At 40.8% G+C, this 26,727-nt stretch overlaps 1 protein-coding gene across 1 annotated transcript in view; it reads left to right on the top strand.

The window, feature by feature from the left end:
• Positions 1–26,727, top strand: part of SLAIN1 (SLAIN motif family member 1) — a 76,528-nt gene that overhangs the window by 15,346 nt on the left and 34,455 nt on the right. Inside the window, exons 3-7 of the mRNA XM_075590885.1 lie at positions 6,049–6,198; positions 7,606–7,776; positions 8,717–9,067; positions 17,254–17,403; positions 20,336–20,621. Coding sequence (XP_075447000.1) covers positions 6,049–6,198; positions 7,606–7,776; positions 8,717–9,067; positions 17,254–17,403; positions 20,336–20,621 — 1,108 coding nt within the window. The remainder of the gene's footprint in view (positions 1–6,048; positions 6,199–7,605; positions 7,777–8,716; positions 9,068–17,253; positions 17,404–20,335; positions 20,622–26,727) is intronic.

The following is a 26,727-nucleotide window of genomic DNA, read 5'->3' as shown; positions in this document are numbered from 1 at the left end:
ATCTGAGGACTGCTTGCTTCTGAGTCTAGGATATGATTTATTAAACTGCATTGAGATTTGTGCCTATGCTGTTTTTTTTGTTTTTCGTCATTTCAGATGTGATGGTTGGTTAGCCCATTTCAAAGTGTACTTTAATTTGCTATGAGTGCATTTTGCTTTTGGTAGAATACACTTCTAATAACTTTTTATTTCATATAGCTTTTTTTCTAAGTGCTTCAAAATTAAACTATAGTGCATGATACACAGAACATCAGATGAGCTTGCAATCTGTTTTTGGTGTCTGAGGCACAGGGAGATAAAGTGACTTGCAAAAGTAGCCTACACTGAGAATTGAACCATGTTCAATTCAAACTCTGTGCCATTGTTTAGTCTGTCTTTAAGCATTACTTCTTTTTAAGCATTAGTCCGTACCTTTTTATCATATTAAACATGCAAATGTTGTTAATCCAATTTAATCCTATGTTACACTGAATCTTTTAACAATAAGGCATAGATATTTATGCTTATCCTACATTTTATGCCCTATGAAGAGAGAACCTGTTTTCAAATATTTCCTTCTTTTCTTTTTTTCTTTTTCTTAAAAAGGAAGTCAGATGTTTGTATTACTTTTTTCTTTATGATGTAGTGGTACCGTGACATACAATTGTCTCGAGTTTAGCTAGAAACCTAGTTGTCACTCGCAGTAGTTTGACTTGCATAAAATAAGGTGGATTACTCGGCCCCTGACACCTGTCATCAGTTTTGAGAGCAAGTTTGTGGTTAATATACAATCAATACTGGCACATGAAATGGGGAAACGCTAACAAGTGAACACAAATTGAATAGTCTGTGGAAAAGACCATGACAAAATACATTTTGGATAAAGGCAAACTACAAGGACATACACCTCAACCCCGTTATAACGCGATCCGTTACAACGCGAATCCGCTTATAACGCAATGCAAGCGTGGCTCCCAATTTCCGTGTTTATGAATTATTTACAACACAATTATTGGTATCTTAAATACTTTATTGTACAATGCATACAATTGTACATTATTTCTAACGCGATCAGCTTATAACGCGATGTGATTCTTTGGACCCCAAGCGCAGCATTATAAGGGGGTTGAGCTGTAATTGACAACGAGATGTAATGCTCAATGTATTACTTCCTGGTAAAACATTTTATAAATAAATACAAGAACATGCTGGTTCTTCTAATGAAATGACCATTCGGTTTCATACAGTGTTGACATATCATCTTTCATTCCTTCTACCAGTAGAACATTGAAATATCTATCAAATTAAACGTTGAAGTTAAAAGAATGGGGGTAAAAATAACGATTTTTAGTTCTGACCTTGAAGCCCTCCAGTGCTGTCTATCTTTTTAACTTTTCTTTTTGTTATTTTATAAATATTTTGTTCAGTTCTAAAATAACCTTTGAAAAGGCAATAATAGAATATTCTCCCTTTTGCTGTTATTATTGTGTAATCAGCTTGGGCTCTTTGTCACACACAATGACTTATTCTTTGTGTGTCAGGTCCCAGTTGTTGCTTTACCAAGTAATGAATGCTCTTTATTTGGACTGCATTGTGGGATTCATCTTTGGGTGAGAACACAGGCATCGTTATTGTCTTGGCAAACATTCAAGCAATTACAACAAAGCTTTGGGAGTTTAATCAGTTAAACATTTTCTCTTCATTGGTTTATTATGTGGTTATAACATTTTTTTCTGATGCGAGTTCTTGGCAGTTCTTTTTTTAACCAAGTCAGAAATCCTTTATTCCTCACCAGCATGAGTAATCCTTGGAGTACAGGATGTAATGACTACTGAAATGAAACGCAAGCATAGTGGTGCAGTGCCACTTAACTAAATTGATTACCTTTCCTATAAAATGCTGCACCTCAGCCATGATTAGCAAATCTGGCCCATTATCTTCCCAGGTTCTATACTGTGCCTAATTTCATCCACTACTTATATTTATTGCATTTCACAATTTGTTGCTGTACTAAAAAAAAGACAAAAGCTAAATGAAAAAGCGGATATTAAAATAGTCTGAGGATAACCGTGCAGAAGCCAGGATCTTGAAATGATTCTACTGCATACTCCCGCGAAATGCTGAAATAACAAACTGAGATGATATATCAACTAGACCTGTATTCTAAAAAGCCAGTCAATTTAAATATATTTCCTGTTTTAATGGCTACATGAACAATATTTTCACAAAATTGCATGCAAAGAGATCTTATACATGTTAACGGGACATATCAATTGTATCTAGTGTAACGGGTATTCCCCCCCCCCAATCGCAGATACTGTGTGTGGGGGTGCAGAGAACATACAGTGTTACCAGGTGTGGTGCGTTACCTGTTGGCTCACAGGAGGGCTGAGCTTCCGCCACGGGGAACCTGGGGCAATTATACTAGGGTACTCACTTACAATGATGCAGCGCCTCCACCTGCGATGGCTCCCACCAGAGGGGGAGTGGTTCCTCGCAGGACAATCACAACAATCAATACTCATACACAGATATATAATAACTAATACTATTTACTTAGGTTAGAACAGAATATAACACATCATGACAGGTATCACATAACCGGTGTCCCTCTCACGAGGAGACACTAACTGCGACGTCCAGCAGGACGCTTCAACAACACCAGGTGATCCCACCCAGTGTCCAAAGAACCCCACCCAATGTCCCACACTCTTGCAGACAGAGTCAATGGGTGACTGCGCAGTCACTATTAAACTAAGGGCCCGTTGGTGCACTTGTGTAGTAGATAGTACCTGCCGAGCACTCCCGTGCTCGGATCTCCAACTGGCTTCACAAAGGATCCGTCGTGTGAAGGTTCCGTCTGATCCTACACCGGACTCCTTTGTACGCAGACCGCCAGAGCGGTCTCACTCTGGAATAGTCTCTGTGGACCCCAACGTGGGTCCGAACCGCTTCACAGGAACCGCAGCATCCGCTGAGTCCCTAACTAACACTTGGCACTAACGTGACAGGAACCCTAACCTAGGGCCTGTCCCTGTAGTACCACAACTGGGGGTGAGAACCTATCTGGGACCTAAGGGGTTAATAGCCTGCTCTGCTCCCCTAACTGTCCCCGGTCCTACTCTACCCCTGCAACTAGCCTTCGCAGTCCTGACTAACTACGTCTAGTCATTCCAGCACTTGCAGTAACACGCTGCAAGCTACTGGCTGTGTACAGCCAACGTGCTGCACAACACGGTGCCTGCCTGTCAGACCTCACGCACTGACAGCCGTGACCCTGACAAGACAGCACACTAACGCACTAAGGGCAGCGTCCCTATCTTGGGCCTCCCTCAGCACTTACCCACTCTACCTAGTGGGGGGTTGGGGCCTACCTGGGGTGTGGGTACCTATGGGGTGCAGGAGCTGCTCTCACTCCCCGCACCCTTCCTTCCCTCACAGCTCCCTAGCTCCAACTGACACCTATCAGCGCCTACAGCAACGCACTGCGAATAAACACTCAGCCCACTTGTCCCTATCTTCCCTTCTGTTCCCCAGTTCCAACTAAGGTAAGTGACAGGGTCCCTATCCTGAGGGCTGTCCCTGGCAACACTCACTCTACTGGGGGACTCAGGGCTATCTTGGGCCTTGGGGGCTGCTGGCCTAGTACAGGGAGTCCCTGACTCCTGTACCCTACCTCCTTCCCTGGGCTGCTCCGGTCTCTGACTGACTAGTGTGCTCCAGCCCGCCAAATGTATCCATTTCCCCAGGAGCTCCCTAAGCCCTATTGGCTCCCTGGTGTCACAAGGGGCATACAGAGGCTCATGGGATATGTAGTCCCAGCTCAGAGCCTTCCCTGGTAGGCTAGGGGTTCGCGGGCTTCCTCTCTCCTGCCCTGCGCGTGCGCAAGCTTTCCCGGGCTCTGGGGCTCTCCCTACACTGTCCTGATCTCTCCCTGCTCTCGCGCGAGCTGTCTGGGGGCCTTTCGCGCTAACGCTACAACTGCGCATGCGCGAGACGGTCCTCAATGGCGGCGCCCTGCTCTGCGGCCGCCGGGACCATAGAGACGCGATCGCGGCCTTAGCAACGGCCCGATCGCGTCCCCGGCAACCGGCCGCAGGCAGGAGAAGCCGCGCTGCTCCCTGCTCCATCCCTATACTCGCGCAGCCACTGCGCATGCGCGAGCGAGGGGGTAAGGGTGGCGCCCTCTCCGCCAGGCTCCGAGAGCGCCGGGATCTCCGTGACACGCGTGCGGCCCTGGCAACCAGCCGCACGCGTCCCCAGCAACTCCCGAGCCGGGACCTGACCGCCCTCACCCCTGCACTCGCCGGACGGAGCCGCCATTGGACGCGGCGGCCCCCGCGATCAGCAGCGAGGTGAGGGGGGCACTGACAGGCTGGGGAGACCTGGCTACACTAGTAATTAATGTAATTAGTTACAACAGACAGTTGATGGAAAATAGAAAATACTGTATCCATTCTAAAGGCTTGTCCATTTCATTTCTTCATTTGATCACTTGAGGAGAAGAAAAATAGCATAACATTACCAAGCATGTAGCGGGACCATTCTGGCGAGGATTAAATCTGTATGGGAGGTTTTTCCCAACAGGGCTAAATATCTGCTGCAAATATTGCTGATAGTATACCTCTATCAACTCTCACAGCCCACATTGTAAAGTTAAGTTGAAAAATCACATACAGTGTAAACAATTCCTTGTAGTGTGCATTAAATAAAACGTAACATATAGTGGTTGATGGAAGACATTCAGGGTTTGTATTATTAGGCCAGGATAATTACCGTCTTCGTATAGTTCATCTCTATTTTTCTGCTTTGTCTCTCTTCCTTTTGTCGGTCCCTCTTATTGTCTGAGTGCTCAGGGCACTGATCTGGTACTTCCTTTACGCTGGCATTTCACTTCTCGTCAATCTTCTTATGGAGGTTTCTACATCATTGTATACTTTCTGTGTAATACATATCATGGCCTTGTGTTGAGGTGCTTGATAGTTGTTCTAACTCCTTAAAGAAGAACACAGCCGCTAAAGTGGAGTTTACTAACAATTTGCAAATGGCAGATGCCACTAGCCCAGGGGTTTGTAACATTTCAAGGAAGAAGAGCCTTTAAAAAACAAATGTGACCAAACTATTTTGAGAGCCACAATACATGCATGAATATGGTTACAATACCACAAACACATACATATACTGTACACTCCACCCTTGGGTAAAAATAAATGCCAAATACATAAAAATATGCTTGTCCTGTGTCTTTGTTTCTTTCTTTCTTTCTTTCTTTCTTTCTTTCTTTCTTTCTTTCTCCCTTTGCCCCACACACTCCATTCTTCCTCCCAAGTTCCCACAGTTAATCCCCCCCCACACAATTAAACACAACACCCCACTTATATACACACACACCCCTACTTATACACACACTAAATTCCGCACCCCCCCCACCCACACACACTCTGTTTAATTCATAGATACAACGGAGGGTCCATGCAGCAGAACATCTCAGTCTGCAAGGATCAGCATGAGGTAGCACAGACTGCCGCTAGGCTGGTCACCATGACCACCACAGGTCCATACTCGGCCTCTGTAGTCATATGATGACATGAGGATGCCGTCCTTTAAAGGAAGCACCCGGCAGCTCTTTGCATGCCAGTAGTGGCTGAAAGAGCCGCAGTGGGTTCGGGAGCCGCAGGTTGCCGATCCGTGCACTAGCCGATGTAAATGATCAACTGTCTTTTTGTAGGTTTCGTTTGCATCTCCAAATAGCTTTTTTCCAATATTTGAATGACATATGCATAACTGCATGAAATAAACACGATTTGGCTTTTGGTGTATAATTTGCACTTTCATAGAGCATTGGTTAAAGGACAGACCTTATAAAGTGATCAGAACAAATGGCTGCTTTATGCCACTACTGTCTATTTCTATGTAGTTTTTTTACATGTCTTAATCTGTAGATTACAAGGAAAATATAAAGGGAAAATGATTTATTCTATGTAATTATTTTGAACCATGCACGGTTTTGAATGTGGATTATATTATTAAATACTAATCGGTCCTTTTTTGTTCCCTTTTTATATGTAGCTGGTCGATGGAGGAGTCTCTTTTCCACCCCGGTTTCCCTCTCTTTTCCATATAGTCCTGTTGCGAGACTCACTCCATATTGCAACAGTTTTAATTCTCCCAGCATCCTTAAAAACACAACTAAAGCAATACTAACACCTGAGAGGACAGGTAATCTTTACTACTTATGTATTTTACTTAATGGAAATTTATTTAAACAAGTATTCCCCCTTGTTATTTACTTTAACAGTGTAGTGTGAACTAGCATGTGACATAGAGTTAGAGTACAGTACTCCTTTCCCTATTTTGTTTACCTCTTTGAAGAACTGTAATGAATAATGACATTCATTCTGTATTTTACTTTTTCTAGTATCATAACTTTTTAAGACCGTTTTTGTCTTGTGAATTACATTTTTTACCCAATGGGCTTTTTTTAATGCACCATTTGGTTACTAATACACATTCAGTTGAACCAGGAAATATGATTTATTGAAGTTCAACAACTATATAAATATTCCTCTTAAGACGGTTATTGCAACACACTGTTGCTTAACATTCTTTTACTATATCCATAATGTATTCATATCAAGTGTATGACAGCAAAATGTTGGTTATATATTAGTCAACAACACAGATGGTGGTTTTATATGTTTATTTGATGGAGAAAAATGAAGAAATAGGAAAAAGTGGCATGGACAACTTTTTGGCAAATAGTAAAAGGTCTTTTAATAAGCAAAAAGTGGCAACCCAGCCAAGATAAACTACAGTAGAAACCCCATTACAATCTAATTACACACACACCTATATTATTTAGCTTTCCCATTATTTTTCACTTAAAAAAAAAAAAAAAAATATTGGATAATGTCTAACCTTCTTCCGACTCTGAATATGAACAGTCTAACCAAGACCAAAATTAAGATTGGGAGAAGTGAATAAATGACTGCTATTTTAGACCAAGCTGTTGTAGACCAAGTGAAATGATCCATGTTCTTAATTTACTTACATTTTAAAAGATATGGAAAGATTTGTGAGCAATGAAAATGTAGACATGTTCAACTATATTCAGTAGTTACCAGAAGGATGACCACATTTTCAAATGGTTTGTATGTGAAACTCTCTATGGGGTTATTCATTAAACTGGGATAAAGCTGATCAAGTTCAATAGGAGTTTTGGTGTGATAGTGCAGATTAGGGCAATCTCACATCGCAGTTGAATGATTTTAACCCTTTATTTATGAAGAGATTACCTACATCTTTCATGGTGTTTTTGTGGGATTTGGGTGAAAACAATGTGATGTTCTATGTAATGTTAGTGGTTTTTATAGTTTTACCACGGTTTTGCTTCCAGCAACTCCTGTGAAAATGTCACACATGTTTCCTGCTTCAATCTGTTCTCTACTCGAATGGTAAGAAGGTTGAATATTCTGGCACGGTCATCTTTTTTATAACATCAATTTACTACAGTTCCTTGGTTTCACTAGCAACAGAATTAAGTATGTTTTAGGCTCATGAGTCTACTGTAGACAGGTAATGCCGAATATTGCTGGCTTTGAATATCTACTTTGTCTATGTTTTCAGAGCGTATTTGTTTTCCACATGTTACAACCTCGAGAAGCTCTCCTCTGAGCCCGCAGTCTTCCATAGACAGTGAACTGAGTACATCTGAGCTGGAAGATGACTCCATCTCGATGGGATATAAATTGCAGGACCTCACTGATGTTCAGATTATGGCTCGATTACAGGAAGAAAGTAAGATGCATTTTATTGCTGGTTTTGTGACTTTATTTTATTAACGCTTATGTTTTCAGTAGCGGTGCTCCCGCATTGTGGATTCTATATAATTATTTACACGATTGTTTGACTAAAATTAGAACATTTTTAAATGTTTATTATGGCCTACTATTTTCTATTTAATTTCCTAATTATTTTCTCACTCTAGTATTTTATTGTTTTTTGCTTTACCTATACCAGTGGGGGTGGGGAGGGTACAAAAAAGAAAGGAGGGGGATAGAGGATTTTGGCAGTAGCACAGCAGTGTAGCAGCACAGTACAGTGATTTACAGATCATCAACAAGAGCAATGACATAGTGTTGGATCCAGAGCTCTGGGTCCCCTCCAGAAGATCTGCGGATTCCTATCTGTGTGAGCCAAACCTATTAGATCAGTATGATCTTAATTGAAGAGATAATATGGGTATGCCTTATGATATATATTAAACAGGGTTGCCAGGTTCTTTGGAATTTGGAGCAAGAGTCTTTAAGGATTCTTGTTAGTCTCTCTATTTGTAGGTTAAGCAAGATCTTGTTTTAATTCCCGTGTGGGAAATTCGGGTGTCAGAGTGCACGGCTATGGCACACCTGGTTGCTGTTATATTCTGGATTAGTTTATTAGAATGTTTATCTATGTCCTGGGAGGGTTTGTTTAATACAGTATTGTCTTAAATTTTAAAGTAAAAAACGTTCTTTACTCTTTTTTTTTTTTTGTTAACACTTAAAGACAAAATAGTTGCTTGAAATGCATTTAATTCATAGCTAGCAAAACAATTCTTGTTTTGAGGATGACTTATATTTTTCCATCCTTAGGCGCTAACAAATAAATCGCCAAAGTTCTTTAATAGGAAAAGGAAAAAAATCACTGTAGACCAATTAAATTAATTTTTTTCTTATATACAATTTTCTATATTTTGCAGGCCTTAGGCAAGATTTTGCATCTACCTCCACTTGCAGTTCAGTATCAAGACATCGTTCTAGCTTGTCGGTACACTCTGGGAAGAAGTTATCATGTGCTAGCGATCAGGAGTCTGATCGTTATAGTGTTGAAGATGAAGACGAAGACTTTGGTCTCTTGCCACCACCTCAGCCTCGGCTCAACCGTTGCTCCCCCCTCCAAAGAGGAATTCCTCATTCTCAGACTTTCTCCAGTATTCGAGAATGTAGAAAAAGTCCTAGCTCCAATTACTTAAATTCAAATGGTTATCAGCAATATAATTATTCATCCCCAGCCCAAACACCAGAGCAGCCACAAAACAGGACCAATGGAGGTAAGGTGCTTCTTGTTTTAATTGGATAAATCATTCCTAATCAGGTGGGTGATGTGTGTAGAAACCATGTGACTAAATCTAAAGTGCATAATTAAAATATAGCTTTTGATAAATATTAACTAAAAAAATAAACAGTTCAAATAATATACATTACAATAATCGCAATTTCTTTCTTTTTTTTTTAACGTTGGTAGGAAAGAGCATAGTATATATAGCTTAATTAGCTACAGTGTTTTCCTATATAATAGTATTTTCATCTATTTCTATGGAGTACTGGGTCTTTAGTTATTACAGCTAGCTGCTACAGTATGAATCTCATATTGTGAGTCTAGTTAACCAGAGCCAAAAACAAAATACTGCACTATAATATCAAGACAGAATTAAATTCTACAGCGCTCAACTCCACAAAAATTATGTATAAAAAAGTCTATAAATAATTACGAAAAGTGCTAATTCTTACTGTGTACAGTATACGTAAATATGCATTAAAAAAAGGAGGGAGAAACCAAAGGTCTCCACCAAAACACAATATTAGAACAGATAGCACTCCCTTAAATAGAAAATGAATATAGGAACAATCACAAAGTGTCTACAAAAATTAATAAATGTATTCATCCCAGCCAATATGAACAATACAAAAGCACATATACACAAAAACCTGGTTGGAAAGTCCATGTAACCTGCTGGAAAGATTTGTTTTTATTAACCATGATACATTAATGTTGTTTTGTAGAATTAAGTGTGTGTTGTCTCTTTATATGGTAATAAGGAACAGTCACCAAGTACTTTCGAGATGTTGTGTAAAGTTTTTGTTTGATGTCATATTAAGTTGGTATTTACTGAAAGGTCCATGTTAGGAAGAAGCGGGTGAGTACATCTGGCAAAACGTATGTTGGGCGGGAACGAGGAGTTGTTATCTTGTTGCTGGACACTTCTGAGCGTGTGAGAAGGACATACAGAGCGTACATGAGGAGCAGGATCACTTGCAGGATGCTATTGGTAGTGAGAGCTGTGCAAACATTAAGCGCTGGAAGTTTCTGAGCAAGGCACTCATGGAAACGTGAGATTGGATCCTTCCCTCCCGAGACCTTTCACCGTAAAAGTTTGTATTGCATTGGATAAAGACATTTATTTATTTTTGTAGACACTTGTGACTGTTCCTATATTAATTTTCTATTCAAGTGAGTGCTATCTGTTCTAATATTGTGTGTTTTGGTGCAGACATTAGTTTTCCCTTTTTTTTTATTTTTTGTATAGCCAACCACAGCACCAAGGATCAATTGTATTAAAGAAATCTCTCAGAATGCTCCTACCCCCTTCCCTAGCTCCACTCTTGTGACGTCTAACTTCGCGTTGGCCCATGTGATTTTCGTCTCATTTTCCCCAACTCGCGTTTCACTCCCTTTTTTTGAAGCTTTCCCTGAAAAAGCTGCATTAGGGAGTGAAACACGTATTGGGGGCAAAGGTCACATGAGCTAACGAGACATTAAACATCAAAGAGGTGTAGCTAACTGAATAAAAGAAAAAACGGTAACAGCATTTTAGGAGATATTAGCAGATATTTATTTAGTACAATTTGATCCTATGTGCTTTGCTTAGCTATACTCACAATATGAGTCATAGCAGCGAGCTTTAATAACTAAGACTCAGTATTCTATAGAAATAGTTGGAAACACTGTAGCCAAATGAGCCATATATAATACTCTCTCCCACCTCCACATTTATTTGAGATATTATTGTAATGTAAATTATTGGAACTGTTTTATTTTTTAGATATTTATTAAAAGCTATGTTTTAATTATGCTCTTTGTTATATGAGGCACATTATATCTATTCGCATGGTTGCTACATACATCTGTGTGCACACTTTGAAAAGGGTATACAGTATCTCTCTTTCTCTCCCAATATTCATACAATATTACATACCCTAAGTGTAGCACCAGCTTATACTAACATTAAGATATATTTTGAGCAGTTGCATCTTTTTATTACTTGTATTTCTAAACAGGTGGGGGTTTGTTTGTAAATAATGACTTCTACAAGCAAAGTTCACATGGTGCAATTCCTGAAATACATCTAAAAGAAAAACTTTCCATATATCGGTTTGATCACTGTTTAATTTAGAAAACGAAAGATCTCCCAGTTAATTAGAATTTTTTTCAAGATTTTAGTGAGAGACCTATTGGGGTTTATGTTTCATATATAGTTAATATTGAATCCCATATTTACGAAACCTATTCGAGTTTGAGTTGGAAGTGAGCGGTACTATGGTGTTGGGTCTATGGCTGGAATTTGGAATCTAGTAGTGTTCTGCTGCCAGACTTGCTTAGCAAGTGATCGTACCTATTCATCTGTGTGACTATATGTAAGTATATAACATGAAGAAGTTCAAGGGCAAGGGATTGAAGCGATGGCACTGTATGGGGCCACCAAGTAAATGATGAGATGTACAATTGTCCAGCCAACTCCAATATGCAGTGTGAGGACTAACAAGAAAAATCCTGAACAAGAGGCCCTCAACCCCAAGCAGGTTAACCTGGGCCAGCACCACCACTCCTAAAAATATATTTTGACCTCCAAAATTGATATGTAAAATATTTATCTTAATTTTATTATTTCCGTTAGAGCTACTACAGTAAAAACTCATACGCAGTGTGTGTTTTAAATAATAATTTTACACACACATCGATATAAGGGTGGTGGGTCATACTTGCCCTCTTCACACGTGTGACCAGCTCGCCACTTCCTGTAGCACTAAAAGTGAGAGCAAGGAACCAGATAGAGAAGTTAGGAGCTTGCGGCAAAGCATTGGAGTACGCACTTCAATGATTGACAGATCCCCACCTGGATCTATCTGTGCAGGAGTAAATGAGTTACGCCTGGTTTAATTTGTGAGCCATGGTCCAGTTTTTTTATTTGATTCCCGCCTGTTCTGTGTGACTTTCAAACACACAGGATTTGAACAATCATATTACCTCTCCCTTCTCTTCTGTAAGCTGTACATATGAAGGTCCTTTCATATTTACTGATCAGTCTTGCACTGCAGATCATGCACCATTTTAGCAGCCCTATTATTTATGTTCTTACAGAGATATAGTCTGCAGAACTGAACACAGTACTGAAGGTCTTACCAATGATCTATAAAGTGGCATCACTACCAATCTCTGCTGCTAATACATCTTCTGTACAACTTGGTATCCTGCTGGTTTTTCCCATTTTTTTTTGTTACATTGCTTGCCTACTTTTTTATCCGCTGCTATGACACCCAGGTTTATTTTCTGTAATATTGGTATCATTAATCTTGTATTCTGTGTTTCAATTTTTGTGACAGAAGTGCATGGTTTTGCACTTTTTTGGAATTCTATTGTAATTGTCACACTCGACCATTAATCTAATCCATGGGTGCGCAAACTTTTCCTGCTGTGCCCCCCTGTCTAGCTTGCCCCGGTAAGGCCCCCCACCCCGCCCCTACCTTAAATCCCCATGAAATTACGCTGCTCGGTCATGTGACGTCACATCATGTCACATGACCCGCGACGTCATTTGACGCATGTGACGTCACGATGCGTCATACAGCCAGCTGAAACAAGATAAGTGGAGTGTTGCATGGGCCGCGCGCGATCCCCCCGGCATTAAATTAAATGCTTTGGGGAAGAGCGCGGGGCCTCTGCAACCGCCCGCACCCCCCCAGAAGAATCTCCCACCCCCCCTTAGGGGCACACCCCCCAGTTTGCACACCGCTAATCTAATCTACCTAAATCATTAGTCATTTTGTTTACTCCTCTTCCCCCCTGGAGTGTCAACACTGTTGCATCTTGTCAACTTCAAAAAGATCTACAGTACTTTCCCTTCTGAACCATTCTTTGTCACTAAGATAATATAGAGTTCTGGTCCATTTAAAGATCACTGATCCACTGGTCACCTTCCCCATCCTCTGAATATACTCCATTTCCCACAACTCTCTGTCTCTTATCCTTCAACCAATGTCTGATCCAATGTCCCTTTACAATCCAATCCCAAGTATTGCAACTTGTTTCAGTTGTCAAAGGAAAATCTTGGTAAACTATATCTACTGTCCCACCCTGATCTATTACCTTGGTCACTTTTATCAAAATACTCCCTTAAATTGACAAAGTTTCCCCCAGTAAATCCATGTTGCCTGGGATATTCAATACACACAAATAATCCTAGGATTACAAACAGCCCCCTAAAGTTGCACTCAAGGTAGGTGCCAAAAAAAATCTATTGTCTACTAATAACTGGCTGGATAATAGCCAAATCCTAGCATAGGATTCACCACCAAAAGGTCACACTCAAATGAAAAAAAATAATAAAAAACACTTTATTAGTTATACTGTAAAAAACGACGAAACACTCTAAAAATGCACAACAGTGCATAGATAAAATCCCCAAATGTGTTTGGTCACGGTAACAATATGAACAGATAGTGTTCCAAACATATAGCTGATAATGAGTCAAATGCTATGCATAAAGCTGCAGTATTACATACACAGGTGTGGTGAATATTGAATGAATATAAAGGGTAGATAACAGTGGACTTGATGCAAACGCTATATGATACAAAATCTAACCAACAAATCTTTTGTATAGGGTGGTCAGTACACTCAGATATATTCAGTAAAAGGATATATATAGAGAGGCCCTATAACAGCTTGCTTGGGACCAATACACCCATACACAGAATTGATGTACACATACAATCGTTGTAATTAGTCAATAATAGACTCTGTGTAGTGACTCTGGGTAGCGCACGCAGAAAAGCACAGAATAAATACTCCAAAGCACAGAACGAGCACTCGCATACAATCGTTCGTTTGTTGTCAATAGTAGACTCTGAGTACTTGCTCTGGGTGGCGCGTGCTGCAAAGTGCGGAAGTACAAGCCCCCAGAGAGGTAGAGTAACACCAAACCAAAGTAGGATAGTATACAACCTGATATGAAATATCAATAAGCAGCGTTTTGCTCCGTGTAGTAGCTGGAGCGACCGTTCCTCCAAACACAAAACGCGCATGCGTCAACGTAATGACGTCACGGCGTACACCAAGGCGTGCCTGGGATATTGTAAGTTGCTGGACTTTAGTTATGAAAAAAGTATTTCAGCAGTTTTTGTGATTTTACCACTGTAGTCTGTAGTTACCAGCCCACTCCCCACTTTCACTTGTGCTTGCTCTTCTCCAGTCACCTGGAACTACACCTGTTAAATAGTGACTGGTTAAATAGTTCCGTTAATGATGTTCATATGAAAAGTTTAGTGGTATACGCGCTCTAGCGCCAAATCCATACGATATATTTTCAGAATAATCAAAGGCACCGAGTATGGGGCTAATAATACTGAATGGTGAGTCAGAAAACATCTCCCAGGTGGTGTGGAGTCCTTTAAAAGAGACAAATGTAACCTTAAAGGGAAAGAGTAAGGGGGTATAAGCCCACTCCTCAATACCTCATTGGAATAGTCCCATAACCACTATAAACCACATGAGTTGATTGATTGCAAATATACTCGCATATCTAGAGTGCCTCCATCCAGTGCCTTTGGTAAAGCATGCTGCTAATAGTAGAATGAAGATAAGCCCGATTGGGAATATAGCGCACAGCCAGGAGAGTGAGTGAAAAATAGTATTTCAAAAATAGCTTTATTGGTACATTAAAAACGGAGGTGTGACAGCCCTCCTACATGTATTGTGCACGTTGCACTTTATCAAGTTGCACTCCTTGATAAAGTGCAACCTGCTCGAAACTCGTAGGAGGGCTGTTACACCTCTGTTTTTAATGAACCAATAAAGCTATTTTTGTATGCTATTTTTCACCCACTCTCCTGGCTGTGAGCCATGTTCCCAATCATGCTTAATGTTAATGATGTTCCTAGCACAGCCCTAAGCTCTTGTACGATCCTTGGAGGTATCCAATGCTGCCTCATTAACCTTTTCAGTTGTGACCATTCCAGCAGGACTTTCTCCTCTGGAAATTGACTTGTATCCACCTCCTTCCCATTTACATTCCTGTTACCCAACTTGTCCCTCCCTTTCAGCTGTGAGGACTGAGAAAAACTTATTAAAGTTGTGTACTATGCCTTTTCTCTCTCTAAACACTACTGTCTTTTTTAGTATTTTTTTTTGCCCGATTATAGCGCTCTATCTTCCTTCCTCTGAGTACATTTCCTAAAAGTCTTTTTAGCCTTTACAATACCTGCTGCCTCCTTTGAAAACCAGATCTGCGTTCCCTCCCTTGTGTTTTTACTAGCCTAACTGACACAAGTCTGTCGCTTTTAGTATTACATATTTTAATTTTTCCCTCTTCTCCAGCACTCAAATACCTCCACCCTGCCAAAGAATCCCTTAACTAGTTGCCCATCTCTTTTTACATGATTTCCTCAACCACGCATTAAAGTCCCTGGTGCAACTAGTTCTTTATTTCACCGCCTTTATTTTTCCTTTTTCAGAAGTATATATAGGCAATACTTATGAAAAAGGAAAAAAAATTGAATTTGCACTCGCCAAATATTGATGGAAAAAGACCTCAACTGGGTACGGTTGGTGCTAGGATCCTATGCCCCCCACCGCTAGGCATCTGAAAATGCCACTGACTGTTGCCTGCCTAAGTGCTGTCCTTAACTCCAAGTCTTCCCGCTCTACTCTAACTTCATTGCTAGCAATGTCATTAGCCCAGTGACATCTACCTCTCCCTCCTGTCTTGATGCCTTAACAATTCCCTAAGTAAGGCTCCTATCCATCAACAATTACCTAACTACGGCTCCTATCCCTCAACTGTAGCTATCGTGGACACCTTATCCTCCTCGGTGCCTCACTACCTGCTCCCAAAATTATACTTCACAATGAACTCCCCTCAACAAGAGATGCCTCCTTGTGGGATCCCAAATTGTTGATTCTGTGCTTCCTACTAGTTCTAGATCCACCCAGGCTCCTCCACTGCGTTGGGTACAGTTCGGCCCTGCAGACGCAGCATTTGTTTTGTGTAGTGGCACAGTTTCCAGGATGTGCCAGCGGTCTACAACAGTTATCCTCCAAGAGCTGGCAGTAGTCCTGACCTCTCTCCCCCTGAGAGGCTCTGTGGCAGTTGCTCAGGTGGTGACTGTTTTGGGCAAGGGGATACAGATGTCTTACCTATTTCAGTGTGTAGTCTACTCTAGCAACCTCCTCTCACAATGGAGAAGTGCCTACAGCTGAAACCGTACCTCACAGAAAACTACCACCTTACATCTAACACCACTAAACTTTGCAGCAGATTTACACTGGCGACACACTTTATTCGAGCTCGGCTAGTCCCACGAATTCGGGTATACCCGGGTGTATTGAGGTTTGTGACTGTTTTCTGCCCGAGTGCATTGAGGTATTTTCCAGGCAGGGATTGAAGCATTTTATTCCCGCTGGCTGCAATACTGCACAGTATATATATATATATACTGCATTACAATTCATGAATTTATGCCATCTGGTAGACACGCGAAGCATTGCAGCCTATTAAATCCTAATCATTATCATTTAACAGATCAGCCGCCCGTCAGCCAGGCATGAACCCAGGCTGGGAAGGCAAACGCAACGGGGCTTGTCAGAGGTGAGGAGCGGCGCATTCCAGGTATCTGCCAGGTACATACTGGGTATTTGCTCGAATAAAGTGTGTCGGTGCAGTAAATGTTATGGACTGTGTATACTCCTGATATGTTGGAACTCCTGCTTGATAACCACTTACATGTTGTAAACCAGCTGCAGTTGAGACAACCAGATGCTTATATGCAGAGTGGACTTGGAATACTTGTTTTTAGAAGGCACACCGACTAATCAGGTGAGGGCAAAATGTAATTGGCTTAATGCTACCACGCCTTGGTTATTACATAAGAAAAAAAAAACCACATTGGCTCGCCAGTGAACACAAGCAATATATAAATAGATGAAACTCCCCTGCTTGATTAAAACTTGCACTTCTAAACCAGTTGCAACTGGAACAACCATGTTTCAGGAAGTGAGCTTGGAATACTTGTTTATATAGGGGTAGGTATGCATGCATGTGTCTTTATTACTAAAAAATATTCTGAGAATTAAATTGCCAGTTACAAAATCACTTTGTCCTATTTCTTTAGCTTTCTCTAATTGCTTTTAATTTGTAATTGTCGATACAAAATGTCACAGAATTGTATTTTGTTTTTTTAGATAAACTCCGTAGAAGTATGCCTAATTTGGCTCGAATGCCAATTACAAATAATAGCAGTGTTGTTTCTCCTGCCACTGTGCGCAACAGCCAAAGCTTTGATTCTAATTTACATGGTGCTGCAAATGGAATTTCTAGACTGCAGTCCAGTAGTAAGTATCATATTTATAATCCACATAAAGTAGTTTCTCAAGACCTACAAATATGTCATTTTACCTTTGTTTGTGAATGTCTGCATTGAGTGTGTCTTATTTTGTCTACTGTTTAAAATGTACTTCAAACTTAATAGATCTTAATGTTTTGATCCACAACACTGGTGATTTACACTAAGATAGAACAGAACTACAATGTGTACTCCCCCTGGAGTTTGCTGTGCAAAAAATGTCCTGAAACATTAAAGTACAAGTAAAATAATACAGTTGAAGAGGAAAAAGAGATCTTGCAAAAGCTAGTGAAGATTAGATCCCCATGTTAATAGAGCTCTGCTCTTACAGCCACTCATTCCAAAGCTTGATTGGAAGAAATAGATAAGTCAACAGAGCAATAAGTTATAAAATCAAGTATAAAAAAGGAACATTGCAAACAAACTTAAAAATACAGATTAAGCCAATTAGATGTAACAGAAAAGCAATACCATGAAGTGGTTCTGCTCACTGGTGTCCCATATTGTGGTTATGATATAAGTATGTATTCTTGTAATAATTAAATGTAGTTCTCCCTGTGGTAGAACCTTCATCTCTGATAATGCCCGATACTATGTGTGTTGGTTTGTTCTCCTCTATTAATTCCTAGTTGTATCACAATTGGATCTTGGCTCTGTCAAAATGGATTAAGCACAGTGTCTTGCTCTTATATTTTTTCTTCAGTAATTTCCTTTACACTTCATACTCTAGTGAACAAATTGGCTGGAATGAGATGGTTGCTCTTTCAGCGGCCAGACATTTCCCCTGAGGTGTCTGGTTTGCTCTTTACTTGCACCTCAAATTGATTAGCTTGTCGTTAAGGCAATTGACAATATTCCAGAAGTAAAATGTACCCAGAAATTCAGTATTGTAGTTGTGAACACTAATGCTAACTGTTGGCTTCATTTAGTGTGTAATTATTTCTTTCTAAAACATTGCTCTCTTAAAGATGTAGTCGCATATAGTGGGCAAAATAACAATAGGAAAAATGAATCGGTGTAATGTGCTTCCTTAGAACCAATTACCCCAAAAGTTCCTACTAAAAATTGATGATTCTTTTCTGCGTATCCACTGAAATGTATTGACATCAGATACTTATGGTTCTTGGTGTATGTCATCAAAAGGGATATGATAAAGCTTTGCACAAACATACCAGGGAGTTTGTATGCCAAGAAAAAAACATTAAAAGTACTTGTCTGGTTTGTAGTTCACTGCAGCATTTGGGAGTGTTGCAACTATTTAAAACTTGGGCCCATATTTACTAAACTGCTTGGTAAAAATGTTATTTACAGGCATACCCCGCTTTAAGGACACTCACTTTAAGTACACTCGCGAGTAAGGACATATCGCCCAATAGGCAAACGTCAGCTCGCGCATGCGCCTGTCAGCACGTCCTGTACAGCAATACCGGCTCCCTACCTGTACCGAAGACTCGTTACAAATGCGTTATTTACATCAGTTATGCACGTATATGACGATTGCAGTACAGTACATGCATCGATAAGTGGGAAAAAGGTAGTGCTTCACTTTAAGTACATTTTCGCTTTACATACATCCTCCGGTCCCATTGCGTACGTTAATGCGGGGTATGCCTGTATTGCTCACTGTAGGGCACTAATATTTAAATGAAAGTTTCTTTTTTTTCTACCTTTTTGTGATAGTATATAAAGATGACTTCTCCATCGGTCCACAAAATTATGTAAAGATTTGAGATCATCCAAAACCGATGTTAATATATTACAAAGACACTTCAAGAATGACTGACTGGTTCATGATGTGAAGATCAGACCGCAACTAGACAACAAAAAAGCCTGTTAGAGCCATCTCCTAGCATCACCTCCACTATAAAAATGAGTGGTTTAAAAATAAACTTTTAACTCCGGTAATAGTGAACAAAATAGTGCTATATTAACCGTAAAGCAGACGAGTGAAGAGGACAATAAATGGTTAAAAGATCCAATAATATAGGGATAAAACAGTAGGAACATGTCCTGGAAGTGTACGCTCCAATGGACTCTGTTGATAGCAGTGTCCCACCTTAATGGTAAAATTTTAGAGGTCAAGTCACCAATATTAGCCCAAAATGCCGAAGTACCAGAGCGAGATGTACAGTGGATTGTAGAGTGACCCAATTCAAACAATCGCCCGGTGTTAAAAGATGCAATCTCAAATTGGACAGGCACAATCTCCCCCTGTACTGGATCGGTTTTGCATACGGATGCTTGAAGGGAACGCCAACAGGCTTTTCTGTTTTGTAGTGACTTTGATCTTCGCTGCATGAATAGTAATTCTTTAAGTGTCTTTGTAAACTTATTAACAGAGTTTTTGGATAATATCAAATCTTTACATAATTATGTGGACTGCGTGCATTGAAGGCCGAGGGAGAAGTTTTTCTCTCTTTTTTTTTGTGTTCTATATTTACCTCTCCCAATTTTCACTAGACTGACGCAGGAGTTTGCTCTTTTTCCGTATACAGTAACTATAATAAAGATATGAAATATTTGTAAAAAAACAAACAAAATTTTTTTTTCCGTTGCACATTTTTGTTTTTTTTCACTTACATTTCTTTCTATTTTCTTTTTTTTTTTTAAGGAAATTTTCAAGCTCCCAGAAATGTAGGGCGTGTGCATGCAGGTAGATTTAGAAGCAGCTTTTTCACCAGATTACTGGAGAATATCAGAAATGGGGCGAATTATTCGCAGACATTCCCCTTTGCTCCAAATGTGGCGTTTCTCGACAGGCGTAAATATTTGTGGCATTTAAATACTTTTGGTTATAAGCCTTTCTTGATGCTTTATAGTACCTTTTTGTTCAAATATATTTTGCAAATGAATACCATATCTTTTAAAGTTTTGTGGTATTCATAGTTTCATTTGAACACTCATTTATTTATTTTTCCTAGTACCTTCTCCTGGTCAACTTCAGCAAAGAGTGCACAGTGTGGGACATTTTCCATTGTCTGCGAGGCCACCTCTTAAAGCCACGGCCTATGTAAGCCCAACTGTGCAGGGCAGCAGTGGTATTCCTTTGTCCAGCAGTTTACAGTCATTATCTAGTTCCAGTATTCCAATGCCAAACAAGACTGCAAGTACAGCCGCTGTAGGACGAAGTGCTCTTCCGAGGCCAGCGTTATCCAGCACTAATGGGAGCAGCATACCCCGCAGTAAGATAGCGCAGCCACCTCGAAGGTAATATTTGGTATACAAACAAAAAGTTTGCTTTTATAAAATGTTAATATTGGCAAATGTTCTTTAAAAGCCTGCGTGTTAAGGAGCAGATAACATACGTACACGTGAAGTTAAAATGTAATGCGTGTTTCAAAGCAAAACCTTAAAAGGAAGTATGAATAGAATGGTACATTTGTTATCCTTCAGGTGTTGGAGAGGGGGACGCTTAGGAGGTTTTTGCCCTAATTGTAGCTGTAGGCTAAGGACCAGAAAATTACTCTTATCACTCTTGCTAATTTGCACTTTATATGCATTTTATTTATACAAATGAAATCAGTCCAGGAATATAACCGCATTTTAGGTACGGTGTCCCTTAGAAGACTTGACTATGTATGTTACTACTCCATATGTCTTTTCTCATAATTTGACTTGGATTGGCTGACTAAATCCATTTGAATGGTTTATTGAATTAAGTAGATGTTGCTTCACTACTGTCTTTCAGTTGAACAGCCTTTGGTGTGCAGTAAAGTTCCCTGCTTTCTAGGGAGTAACCACCTTCGATTATCACATTAGTTATTACTTTCAGTTAACATCAATTCAGCCATTTGAATGAAAACAAGATAACATAACCTTGTACACTAGAGCAAACATTGCTATTAATTGATGTTCATGTTGGTCCATGTTTACTTTTCCTCCATAGTTTTCCAAGACCGTATGAGCACTATAACGCCAGTATTTATTTGACCTTGGCTAAACGTTGACAGACACTTGGTTGAATACTGAACTTCATCATTATTATTTCTAAATGATCATTAACAAATACATGTATTAACCTGCCACATATATTGCATTTCCTTGATTTTAAAGATTTTAAGATTTGTGTATAAAGGGCATACATTGTACACAAGCAATTTATGGTGACTAAAAACGGGATACAACCCCTCCACCATGCAGCGTATAATAATAAAGAACACTTGCATTCAGTAATGCAGGAACACATTTTTTGGTTGGGGATGCTGTGCATACAAAACCAGAAACATGGGTACATTACCGTAATGTAATAAATGTATAAACCCACAGGGTCTGCGGCACCCCTGCACCTGTAGTTCCAGCCCCCATGCTTATAGTATGAGCACATTCACACGTGAGTATATTATCAGAGACATAACATAGAACTTCAATGTTGGATGTGACATTGGTTTCAATCAACTAAGTATGACTTCATAATTCTGGGTAGAGTCCTGTGTTTGCCTCCCCAGATGCTATGACAAAATGACTAGCTTCTTAGCCATTAAGAGGATTTTACATACTTTTATATTTGCATTCTTGGTGAGCACCCACCAGCAAGGGCTGCAAGTACAGATGGTGCACCCCAGAACCTTCTCCCAGGAAACAGATCCTATAAATAAGTAGTACCGCCATAGAATGCACACATTTGTTTAAGTAGACAATATTTTATACATGTAGAGAATAAATTGCACTTTTAGGTAAACAATGTAACAGCAGTTCTAGCATAAAACAGTATATAACCACAATCCAACAAATTCAGAGTCTTTCCAAACACAAAAGTGAAAAATGTTCCACAGTCCTAGCCCAGCAACCCTGATGTAAGCTGGCCAGCAAATATTTAGTATCGTTGGATCTCTTCAAATAAGGTGTTAAATGATGCTGGCCTGGTAATTTAAACAAAAATCCTCTCTTATCCAGTGAGAGGTATTTGTATTTCTGAGGGCGATGCACATTTGTAATCCCTCTATAGGAACTGAGAGACAGTCAATAAAGCAAAGAGTAAGCAATTGAGTTCATCTGACTAACTTGTCAGATCCAAGTTTTCCGGTGGGGCAACAAGAAGAGACAATAAGATACTGTACCTAGTTAAGTATTTATTGTCTTATGATACCAATAAAAAGAAGCGTCCCACAGGTTGGTAAGTAGAACTATACGCGATCCGGAATTACAACTCCTGCGCTCTCCATTATGGCAAGTCTGTCCAGTAGATCTCCTCACATTGTCAATGCAAACAAATCAGGTTAATGCAGTACATAAAAAGATATGATAAAACTAATTATATATATATATATATATATATATATTAATATTAAACTAAATATATATATATATATATATATATATATATATATATATATATATATATAATTAGTTTAATCATATCTTTTTATGTACTGCATTAACCTGATTTGTTTGCATTTTTTACTAAAAGAAGTGGGAGATATATGATCAGCCTTTTGAGAAAGTCGCCCTCTGGTGATGGAACGCGTCAGGGACTCTAATTGCGCAATTACGTCATTACGACGTTGCGCACGCGCACGAGGCCGCATCAAGCGCGAGATTGTGAGTGTGCATTTTAAATCCTTTACTCCATAAATATTGTTATACCTTTTTACGCTATGAGTGCGCCTGTTTTTTCTGTGTTTATATATATATATATATAGTAGCGCCAAAAGGTGAATATTTGTGTACCAATAAATGACAATAAATTTAAATATGTAGTTAAACTAAAAATAATACCATTAATTGTGTACAGCAAGCAGCATTATACTAGACCAAACATATGGATACACAAGATAACATATAAAATATATAAAAGTCCAAACCCTATGTAGAGTCCTGACAAATAGCACCAGAACAAATGTACAGATCCCAGGGGTCCACGGCAGCTCTCACATGGAATAACCAGCTCCACAGCAGATTCTATAGAAAAAACAAAACAGAGAGCGCACGCCCCATAGTGTAACACTGTAACATTTAATGTTGGGGAAGGGTGGATGGAGGGATTAAAAACACTCACAAGGTAAAGGTGTATATATTAAGCAATTTGTGATATATAATCACCACCAGGCATGTCCAAACTGCAGCAGGGAGTCCAAGATTCGCTGGAATAGGTCACTCAAACAGCGCTGTCTCTCCGGTTCACTTGAAATCTTCCAAAGTCGTTTGGTATCAGAGTTGGCCTTGAATTCACTGCATGTGCTCCCCGGCCGTAAAAGGAGCACACAACGTGATGACGTAGTGTCGTAGGTTACGTCCCTGACGCGTTTCGTCTCAACAAATGCAACTTTATCAAAGGGAATCCCTTTGGCAAAGTTGCATTTGTTGCGACGAAACATTAAATGTTACAGTGTTACACTATGGGGCGTGCGCTCTCTGTTTTTTATATATATATATATATATATATATATATATATCAAACAACAGGGAGATAAGCTGCGCCTCTAAGGAACATGTACAATAAAAATATATGTGCTATAACGATATGATGTAAATGTCTAAATTACATAAGCAATACATATATACACATATAGTAATAATGTGGACCTATAATGATATCAGGCCCACAAAAACATGAACAATAAAATAATATAAAAGCAAAAAAGGATAAACCAGTCCTCAAATAGTCCAATGAAAAGTATAGGTGCTGGTATGCAGGGTCTCCGGCAGCTCTCAGTATGGACCAACCATGTCCATAAGGTATCTAAAGAGAAAAAAAGAGGAGAGAGCGCACGCCCATAGCGTATAAAAGTTTTAATGAAGGGGGGAGGGGGAGAGAATGTGTTTGACAATGTGTTTGACAATCCTATACATTTACACGGTGGATTTAACCTCCGGCCGCGTAAATATTGGCCCAAGCAGCACACGTGTTTGTTTTTTTAAATTTTCCCTGCTCGCGCTGAAAATTTCCCTGCTCGAGCTGAAAAAAATAAAAACTCCCCTTGCCTGACAGCTGATTGGCGCGCACTCCCAGGCTTTGTGGGCGCGCGGCCAGGCTCTATATGAGCCCGCCCCCAACGAGCAGCCATTCTTTTTCCAGATCGTTGGACACTGTAAGTATCCTCTGCCTCCGTCCTGCTGCCTCTCCATGCCCCCGCACTCACACCCACGGCCCCTCTGCATCCCGAACACACACCCGCGGCCCCCTCTTATTCCCAAACTCACACTCGCGGTCCCCTCTGCCTCCCGAACTCACCCCCGCCGCCCCTTCTGCCTTCCGAACTCACACCCGCGGCCCCCTCTGATTCCCGAACTCACACCCGCGGCCCCCTCTGCCTCCCGAACTCACACCCGCGGCCTCCTCTGATTCCCAAACTCACACCCATGGCCCCCTCTGCCTCCAGCCGCTCTGGTGCTCCACTGTCCCCTCAGGTCAGGTCCAGAGATGGAAGCGGGGATGTCCCCCAAGGTCCCCGCGAGCGGGAGATGGGGAGGAGCGTGGTGGTGCTGGTCGTGGCCTCCCCCCCCCCTCCTGTGTGTGTGTAAAGAGAAAGTGTGTGTGTGTGTGTGTGTGTGTGACACCAGAGTTCCCCCCCCCAGTCAGTCAGTCACCCACCCAGTCACTCACTCACCCAGTCAGTCACTCACCCAGTCAGTCACTCACCCAGTCAGTCAGTCACCCACCCAGTCAGTCAGTCACCCACCCACCCAGTCAGTCACCCAGTCAGTCACCCACCCACCCAGTCACCCAGTCACCCACCCAGTCAGTCAGTCACCCAGTCCGTCACCCACCCAGTCAGTAAGCCACCCAGTCACCCTCCCTCCCCTCTGTCTCTCTCTGTCTCTCTCTGTCTCTGTCTCTCTCTCTGTCTCTCTCTCTGTCTCTCTCTCTGTGTACCTCTCTCTCTCTGTCTCTCTCCACTCTCTCTCTGTCTCTCCCCCCTCTCTCTGTCTCTCTCCCCCCCTCTCTCTCTCCCCCGTCTCTCTGTCTCTCTCTCCCCTCTCTCTCTCTCTGTCTCTCTTCCCTCTCTCTCTCTCTCTCTCTCTCTGTCTCTCTCCCCTCTGTCTCTCTCCCCTCTCTCTCTGTCTGTCTTTCTCCCCTCTCTCTCTCTCTCCCCTCTGTCTGTCTGTCTGTCTGTCTCTCTCTCTCTCTGTGTCTCTCTCTCTCCCCTCTCTCTCTGTCTCTCTCCCCCCCCCCCACACTCTCTCACTTTCTGGATCTCTTATTTACCCTATATATCTTAACTTCCCTATAATACACCAAAATAACCTATACTGCTCTCTCCAGATCTGACTCAAGCTTCACACGGAAGACATCGTAACCCCCCCTAACCCAGAAGGCAGGTAGGGAACACATCCCCTCAATGTATAACATTGCGGGAATGAGGGTACCTGGACATTGAGGGACTACGGATCAGGTAAGATCCCAGGCGGGATTTCTGCTTTAGATATTGTGAAGCGGGGACGTCCAGACACTGGTTATGGGGTTCAGGAAACTAGTCATTCACATCTGGCTTTTATTTCTATATCCGACATTTACACACACACACACACACACACACACACACACACACACACACACACACACACACACACACACACACACACACACACACACACACACACACACACACACACACACACACACACGTAACAAGGACTAATTGTAGTATAATGTAATACAATAAATACATTTATGTCAAAAATGAATGTTGTTCTGACTAGGAATTTATTAAATGTATTTTATTTTAAAGCGGGACTAGGGGCGGTGTTGGGGGTGGGACTAGGTGGCGAGTAGATTTTTGGGTGATTTGTCGAACACTGTGTGTATATATATATATATATATATATATATATATATCTTTTTTTTATTTATGTATATATTACCACAAAATAATACATTGAGTTACCTCTTGTTTTCAAGTATGTCCTGGGCATAGAGTTAAGATGAGAAATGATACATGGTTACATAAGTGAATAGGGTATACATTATATACAAGACATTGCATGCACAGTTAGAGATAATATATATTATAGGCGTATGTAACAGTTACAGACCAGATTAAAATGTGAGACAGCTTTAGTTTAAAAAAATGTTTAGGCTGGTAGTGGCTGGGAGTCTCCGGTAGATTGTTCCAGTTTTGGGGTGCACGGTAAGAGAAGGATGAGCGGCCGGATACTTTGTTGAGCCTTGGGACCATGAACAGTCTTTTGGAGTCTGATCTCAGATAAGTGGTAGGGGGGTGGTAGGGGTGAGGAGCTTGTGGTAGGGGTGGTAGGGGTAGGGGTGAGGAGCTTGTGGTAGGGGTGAGGAGCTTGTTAAGATAGATGGGTAGCTTGCCCAGAAAGTATTTGAAGGCAATACAGGAAAGGTGAACTTTGCGCCTAGACTCAAGTG

Source organism: Ascaphus truei, chromosome 3 (genome assembly GCF_040206685.1).
Source record: "Ascaphus truei isolate aAscTru1 chromosome 3, aAscTru1.hap1, whole genome shotgun sequence".
NCBI lineage: Eukaryota > Metazoa > Chordata > Amphibia > Anura > Ascaphidae > Ascaphus > Ascaphus truei.
Note: the sequence above shows the minus strand (reverse complement) of the source record. Positions and strands in the feature narration are given on the sequence as shown.